The sequence below is a fragment of the Carcharodon carcharias genome (genome assembly GCF_017639515.1).
Source record: "Carcharodon carcharias isolate sCarCar2 chromosome 29 unlocalized genomic scaffold, sCarCar2.pri SUPER_29_unloc_9, whole genome shotgun sequence".
NCBI classification, from domain to species: Eukaryota; Metazoa; Chordata; class Chondrichthyes; order Lamniformes; family Lamnidae; genus Carcharodon; species Carcharodon carcharias.
In genome coordinates this window covers 401,500-410,000 of record NW_024470682.1, presented here as the reverse complement: position 1 = coordinate 410,000, position 8,501 = coordinate 401,500, and the positions used below count along the sequence as shown (strand labels likewise).

Sequence of the window (8,501 nt, the reverse complement as noted above, 5' to 3'; positions counted from 1 at the left end):
AACATGGTCTGGATCCGAGCACAGGAGACACGGGGGGGAGTGACTAACAGGCTCCTTGTGACAGGCCCCCTCTGTCCAATGGCTGGCTTTCAGCTGCCAAGGCCAGAGTGGTCCTTGCTAAAAGCAGCTCAGGACAGGCCAGGACCCCTGTGCAGACCCCCTCCAGCGCTGCAGCCTCTGTACAAACCCCTCATGCGCTTGTGGAGAGACACAAACAAGGCTGCACATTACCGAGGAGAGTCCCCTCTACGGACTAAGGGGCTGACTCATCACCTTAAACTCAGCAAATGAGGAGGCTCTCACTCGGTATCGGGTCTTGGCATTCTCTCAATAAAAATAATCAAATGACATTTTGGACAGAAATCTAAGGAGGTTGTACATTCCCTCAAAAATAAGACTCAAGCTGGGGTCGAGGGTCAAAGGGCAACAACTTATATTTACACAACAACTTTAACATGACAAATCACCCCAAGGTGCTACACAGGAGCGTCATAAAACAAAGTATGTCACCCAGACACATGTGGAGATACTAGCAACAGCTGACCAGAAGAGGTCGGTGTTATGGAGAATCTTAAAAGAGGGATGAAATGGATAGTGAGAGAGAGAGAGAGATAGAGAGAGTGAGAGAGAGGGATGGAGAGGGGTTGTGGGAGGGTATTACAGAGCTCGGGCCCCAGGCAGCTGAAGGCATGGACACCGATGTTGGAGTGATGGGATCGGGCGATGGTCAAGAGGCTGGAATTGGAGGAGTGCAGAAACCTCAGAGGGTTGGAGAGACTGGAGGAGTTACAGAGATAGGGAGGGTTGTAAGGCCTGGTGGAGGTTACAGAGATAGGGAGGGTTGTTGGGGCTGGAGGAGGTTACAGAGATAGGGAGTGGCTGAGGAGGGATTGAAAACAAGAATGAGAATTTCAGGGGAAATGACAGGAGGAAATTATGTTAAGTTCATAGAGGGCGACAAATATTAAAGGCACGAACATAATAATATCAAACTGCGGAAGAGACCAGTCTATCTGGGTGGTAGACGTAGAGTCATGTGCAAAAAACACCTCACCCAGAGGGACATCTCTTAGCTTACCTTCGACAAGGAGAAGAAGTGACTCAGCTGCAGAGAGAGCAGCAAAGTCAGAGTGAACAAGACAAGTCGCAATTTCATCAGGGAGCTTCCCATCTCTGCCTGTCTCTTCTGATCTTCTGGCTCTGCTTTGATGCTTTGGTTTGTAACTAGACTGGGTATCTGTGTGATATCACACCCATTTCTGGATATTGCAGTGTCGATGTTCCCTGTCCCACTGGCCTGGGACCAGCAGTAAGGTCACTGGGATATTGACTGTCTGGCACCGAGAACTATCAGTCCCTCCACAACGCCCTTCACCTTGTGCAAATATGTGTTCATATTGACGCAACACAACATAGCAAAAACATAGGGGCTGGTTCTTATGTCGGCAAATCAGGTGAAGCGCAGGCCCCCTAACCCCTTCCTCCTCTCATTGCTCCTCCTTCCTGACAGACACTTACTATTTGTCCTCCTGACGCGTGATTGGAGCCGCTGGGACAGACAATTAGCTTCACTTCTGCCCGACAGGGAGAAACGCCCGTGTCCCCTCTCCCCTTTCATCCGTCCTTTTCCCGAAAACCCTTCACCTGATTCCTTCATCCGCCTGTCCCTCGCTTGTCACTGGATTCAGTTTGTGCCGTTAACCAGCTCTGCCCATCTGTCCCTCTGTATCATCCACACCTTTTGAAATTGTTCCCCCACTCCAACCTCCACAGTATTTTGCCTTTGTAAGTTGCAGCAGGGCTCTGGGATGCTGGATGGAAGGTTCAATACCCTTTGCCGGTTGTTTCAGTAGGAAGATAATTCATTGTTGGGGTTCCCAAAGTATGAAAATTGTGTGCATTGCTTTTATTTTGGACAAGGGGTCTCGAGGGGGAACTGATTTACGCTGAGGTTTAGGGGTTAACAGCCATGTCATGTGTTGATCGGTCAGTGTTTACCATGTGGAGACTGTCTGTCACCAGCTTTGTTAATGGTTTATCCAGGAACATTGAAGGGCATGAACGTTCTTGCTTTGTATGGAACAAGCCACCAACTGGGTTCAGTCATCGACTCAGACTCACATCAACATAAACTGGCTTCTGACAGGTAAGTTTCTTATTACATGAGGGCAGGAGGAGGCCATTTGGCCCCTCGAGCCTGCTCCAACATTCAATGAGCTCATGGCTGATCTGCAAACTAGCCCCATATGCCTTTGTCCCATCTCCTTTAATACCTTTGGATGCCAAAAATCTATCAATCTCACAGGTTTAAAATGAACAACTTGATCGTGCATCAGTTTCCGTTTGGGGAAGAGAGTTCCAAATTTCTCCCACCCTTTGTACTTCCTAATTTCACTCCTGAAAGGTTGGCCTCTCCTTTTTAGGCTCTGTCCCCGAGTCCCAGACTCCCCCCAACCAGGGGAAATGGTTTCTCTTTATTGACCCCAATCTGTTCCCCTTTATATCATGCAAACTTTCATCAAATCTCCTGCTTAACATTCTAACTTCCAGGGAATACAAGCCAAGTTTGTGTTTAATCTCTCCTTGTAATTTAACCCTTGGAGTCCCGGTCTCATTCTGGTAAATTGACACTGCTCTCCCTCCGACGTCAATATATCCTTCCTAAGGTGTGGGGCCCAGAACGTCTCACAGTGACTCCAGGTTTGGTCTAGCCAGGGCTTTATGTAGACTGAAGCGTGACCTCTACCCCCTTATATTCTAATCCATGAGATAGAAAGGGCAGAGTTCCAGAATTGTTGTGTTTATTTGACAACAGAATAACAGAGGAAGGTTTCCTCTCTGCCCTCTTCAGCCCCACTGGGAAGGTCAGGATGAGAAGGTTGGGCAGGGTCCCCTGTACTGGACACTCGCTGAATCTTCCAACGATAGTTCTGGGCTGGATTTCAAAACACATAGACAAGGATTCAGTGTTCTATCACATTCTGCCTTTCTCTCTTTTCCTCTCGTTCTCTTTCTCTACCATCCTCTCTCTCTATCTATCTATCTTTCTCCTTATTCTCTCCTGCTTCATCTCTATCACTTTCTTTCTACTTCTTTGTGTGTCTCTCTCTGCCTCTCTCTCTCACTCTTTCCTTCCTTGTCCTTATCTCTTTCAGTGTCTCTCTCTGTCTCTCTCTCTCATTCTTTCTTTCCTTGTCCTTATCTCTTTCAGTGACTCCCTCTTTCTCTCTCTCTCTCTCTCTCTAAATGTTTCCCTCTCTAACAGTTTGGCCCAGTACTCTTATTTCCCTGTTTTACTAGTGTTTCATTTGAAGGTATACAAGACCAGATCAGACTAGAATTTTTATTTTCCAGTGTTTACTGTGTTTTTTTCATTCTGGGTCTCTCTCGACTCTCTCTGTCCCTCTCTGTCCTTTTATTTCATTCTTTCATGTGATGTGGACATCGCTGCCTAGGCCAGCATTTATTGCCCAACCCTAACTGCCCTTGTTCAGAGGCCACTTTTTAAAAGCCAGCCACATTGCTGTAGGTCTGGAGTCACATGTAGGCCAGAGCAGGTAAGGACAGCAGATTTCCCTCCCTAAAGGGCATTTGTGACCCAAATACCAGAATCAGCAATGGTTTCCTGGTCATCATCGGACTTTTAATTGCAGGTTTTTATTGAATTCAAATTCCACGAACTGCTGTGGTGGGATTGTAACCAGGGTCCCAGGAGCATTACGCTGGGTCTCTGGATTACTGGTCCAGTGAAAAGACCTTCAGGCCCCCACCTCCTCACTCTTCTCTTCCTCCACCTTTCACACTTGTTCTCTCTCTCTCTCTCAATGTCCTTCTCTCTTCCACCTCTCTCAGTCTCTCTCTGTCTCCCAATTTCTCTATCGCTCTCTCTCTCTCCCTGTCGTTCTCTCTCTGACTGTCTCCCTCCCTATATCTGTAACCTCCTCTCTCTGTCCCTTTCCTCCAGCCCCTACAACCCTCCGTTAGGCAGCCTCCACCAGCCCCTACAATCCTCCCCATCTCTGTAACCTCATCCACCCCCGACAACCCTCTCTATATCTGTAACCCCCTTTCTCTCTCCCTTTCCTCCAACCCCTACAACCCTCCCTATCTCTGTAACCTCCACCAGCCTTGTCAATCCTCCCCATCTCTGTAACCTCCTCCAACCCCTACAACCCTCCCCATCTCTGTGTCCTCCTCCAACCCCTACAACCCTCCCTATCTCTGTAACCTCCACCAGCCCCTTCAATCCTCCCCATCTCTGTAACCTCCTCCAACCCCCACAACCCTCCCTATCTCTGTAACAACCTCCAGCCCCACAGCACCCTTATACCTGTAACCTCCTCTAGCCACTGTAACCCTCCCTATCTCTCAAGCCTCCACCAGCCTTGGCAATCCTCCCAATCTCTGTAACCTCCTTTAACCCCCAGAACCCTCCCTATTTCTGTAATCTCTTCCAGTCCCTACAACCCTCCCTATCTCTACAACCTGCTCCACCCCCTGCAAACCTCCCTATCTCTGTGTCCTCCTCCAGCCCCTACAACCCTCCCTATTTCTGTAACCTCCTCCAGCCCCTACAACCCTCCCTTTCTCGGTGTCCTCCTCCAGCCCCTACAACCTTCCCTATTTCTGTAACCTTTTCCAGCCCCTACAACCCTCCCTATCTCTGTCACAGCTTCCAGCGCCTACAACCCTCCCTATACCTGTAACCTCCTCAAGCCCCTGCAACCCTCACTATCTCTGTGTCCTCCTCCAGCCCATGTAACCCTCCCAATCTCTTGAAGGGTTCTCAAAATTCCCACATTTTCCATATCATCAACAAGGATATCACTTTTGGACCTTTAAACTGCTGAGTTAAGTGTAAAACCCTGCAGACAGGAGGCTGGGCCCATGAAGGCCGGGCTTATTGAGAGCAGTGTGGAATGTTTGGCCTGAAACCAGACAACGAGAGGAGACAGAATACGCATTCTTCCCTTTAATACAATCAACCCAGAGAAAGTCTTCACTTCACACGGAACTGAAGCCAATCAAAATCAAGTTGTCTGCTGCACTTTGTGACAAGCCCCGAATAAGTCCAAGGTCTAGAACCCTGGGACTGGGGGCGATTCAGACGGCTCAGAATTCGCAGGTGAAGCTGACACACACCACCACACCCTACAAGGGGCTGAATGTCCTCTTCCTGTTCCTGTGTAACAGGCTCGAGGGGGCTGAATGGGCCTCCTCCAGTTCCAGTGTAACAGGCTCAATGGGGCTGAATGGCCTCCTCCTGTTTCGGTGTAACAGGCTAATTGGGGCTGAATGGGTCTCTTCCTGTTGCTGTGTAACAAGTTCGAGGTGACTGAAAGGGCCTCCTAATGTTCCTGTGTAAAAGGCTCAGTGGGGCTGAATGGCCTCTTCCTATTCCTGTGTAACAGGCTCGAGGGGACTGAATGGGCCTCCTCCTGTTCCTGTGTAACAGGCTCGAGGGGGCTGAATGGGCCTCCTCCTGTTCCTGTGTAACAGGCTCGAGGGGGCTGAATGGGCCTCCTCCTGTTCCTGTGTAACAGACTCAATGGGGCTGAATGGGCCTCCTCCTGTTCGTGCGTAACATGCTTGAGGGGGCTGAATGGCCTCCTCCTTTCCCTGTGTAACAGGCTCGAGGGGGCTGAATGGGCCTCCTCCTGTTCCTGTGTAACAGGCTCGAGGGGGCTGAATGGGCCTCCTCCTGTTCCTGTGTAACAGGCTCAATGGGGCTGAATGGGCCTCCTCCTGTTCGTGCGTAACATGCTTGAGGGGGCTGAATGGCCTCCTCCTTTCCCTGTGTAACAGGCTTGAGGGGGCTGAATGGCCTCCTCCTGTTCCTGTGTAACAGGCTCGAGGGGGCTGAATGGCCTCCTGCTTTCCCTGTGTAACAGGCTCGAGGGGGCTGAATGGCCTCCTTCTGAACTGTAAAATTGTTGTGATACTGTAACTGCCTCTTTGGTTTCTTTCAGCTGAATCTTCAGCTCTTCAGTCTCTTCCTTGTAGCTCTTGCCTTCGGTATCAGCAGCTTCAGGCTCTGTGATATTATTCACTTCCATCATGTTGGTGCGCTGCCTGATGGGCTGTCTTGATTTCACCCTGCATTGCTTTATTACCCGCCCCTTTCTTGTGGCAGTGATGGCATTCTGCCCCCTTGAACCTGCAGGTGTCCGGTACGTGCTCACCCCCCCCACATCGAGAACAGGCCAACTTCGGAGTTGCTGCTGAAATACTCCCACGAAGCCTTTTAGTTTCTGGAGCGGCAGAGACTGTCTCTCGCTTGGCGGCTGTCTCTCTCTCTCTCTCTCTCTCTCTCTCTCTCCAGTTTGTTCCTCACGCCCGGTGGTTGTTTCCTCTCCCAGCTGAGGACTGGTGCCATGTTGCACGTTCCTGTAAATCCCACCAGTCTCTCCCAGCACTTTCCATGCCTGGCGATATTTCCATGGTGCACTTCAAATCGATGTCGGCTTCTGCGAGTAAACGGCTCTGAGTGGCGTTGGGGTGAACAACACAAACCAATCGGCCCCGCAACATGTCATTGAGTGTGTCTCCGAGGTCCCAGTGCTCAGTCACCTGCTTCCACTTCACTGTATAGGTTGCGATGGACTCTCCCGGGGCCCTTACTCTGGAGTTAAACTTAAACCTCTGCATTATTACCCACGGCTTCGGCTGAAAATACATCTTCATGAGGACGACTAATTGGTGAAAGGATTTAGAATTGGGTGTAATACACGTCACTGTCTTCAGCTCTGAGACTGTCAATCCTCAACGAACATTTCTTCCCTTCCAAGTCGCTGATTATTTTAGCACGTCGCACGAATGTGGCCATCCCATAATTGGGATCTTTGGTGTATGTGATGATATATTTCCATCAATAGCAATATTTAAACCAAGCTCCGTGCAGTGCTGTGTAAGAGTGGGAAGGAAAGTCAAAGCTACACGGAATAACCACACAAGAGCTGCTGATGGCCCTCCGAGGCAGCGCCTTCATAGCCCATCCCTCTGACGTCTCTCCTGAAAGGCAACAAGGGAGGGGACAGGACATCACAAAGCAGAATATTACTTCAATGGAGAGAGTCTACAGAATGCGACACAGAGGGATCTGGGTGTCCTTGTACATGAATCACAGAAAGTCAGCATTCAGGAACAGCACGGAATGAGGAAGGCAAGTGGAATGTTGGCCTTTATTGCAAAGGGATGGAGTATAAAAGGAGGGAAGTCTTGCTACAACTGTACAGGGCGTTGGTGAGATTGTATCAGGAGCAGTGTGTACAGTTCTGGTCTCCTTACTTAGGGAGGGATAGACTCTGCATTGGAGGCAGTTCAGAGGAGGTTCACTGGGCTGATTCCTAGGATGAAGGGGTTTGTCTTTAGAGGAAACGTTGAGCAGGTTGGGCCCTGTATCCATTGGAGTTTAGAAGAATGAGAGGTGATCTTATTGAAACATATAAGATTCTGAGGTGGTGGGGGGTTTGACAGGGTGGATGCTGAGGGGATGTTTCCCTTGTGGGGGAATCCTGTGAAGCAATAAGGATGTTTTACTGCATTAAAGGCGCTATATAAATGCACTGTCATTCCTATTGAAACAAGCTCACTGATGCAAAAACAGAAAATGCTGGAAAAACTCAACAGGTCTGTCAGCATCTGTGGAGAGAGAAACAGAGTTGACGTTTCGAGTCTGTATGAGGCTTTTTCTTTTGCTATATTCTCTGACTCGCTATTCGCTCACTCTCTGTGTGATCACTAACCCTGTTCTCTAAAATTAAATGCTCACTTCCTCAATCCAGGAAAGAATCCAATTCCCCGAGTTCCGATCAGTAATGAATTTGTACCTTGCAGCAAGCTGATGAAGATCAGTATCAGACCGACCTCTCCCATCTTCAGTACCTCATCTAAATGGAAAATGATAAAGACAGAGACTTTTTCAGAAATTGTCCCCAGCGTTTCTTCCTCAAACATCAACAACTTGTGGTTAAATAGCACCTTTCAGGGAATTAAACAGCCCCAGGGAATAAACTAATGTGAAGACAAGGAAGGAGAGATTGAGAAGGGACATTGCAAACCGATTCACCAAACACGGCAAAAATTCATTGGTCCCTCATTCCCTTTGCTGGGTGTCCAGCTTTTTCTCTCAGTGAGTTTAGCCCTCACAAGCTCTTTCACACTCTTCTGCACTATCTCTCTCTCTCTCACACACACATTCTCTCTCTAACAATCACAATCTCTCTCTATCGCACTCTTCTGCTCGATCTCTCTCACACACGCACACATTCTCTCTCTAACACTCACAATCTCTCTCTATCTCACTCTTCTGCTCTATCTCTCTCTCTCTCACACAAACACATTCTCTCTCTAACACTCACAATCTCTCTCTATCACACTCTTCTGCTCTATCTCTCTCTCTCTCACACACATTCTCTCTCTAACACTCACAATCTCTCTCTATCGCACTCTTCTGCTCTATCTCTCTCACACACACACACCTTCTCTCTTTAACATTCACA

General features: G+C 48.8%; 1 protein-coding gene across 1 annotated transcript in view; it reads right to left on the bottom strand.

Annotated features, from left to right (window-relative positions):
• LOC121274131 (myeloid cell surface antigen CD33-like) overlaps positions 1–6,059 on the bottom strand; it is a 17,842-nt gene extending 11,783 nt beyond the window's left edge. Inside the window, exons 1-2 of the mRNA XM_041181304.1 lie at positions 5,943–6,059; positions 1,079–1,105 (exon numbers count right to left, since the gene is read on the bottom strand). Coding sequence (XP_041037238.1) covers positions 1,079–1,105; positions 5,943–6,059 — 144 coding nt within the window. The remainder of the gene's footprint in view (positions 1–1,078; positions 1,106–5,942) is intronic.
• Between the last annotated feature and the right edge of the window lie 2,442 nt (positions 6,060–8,501).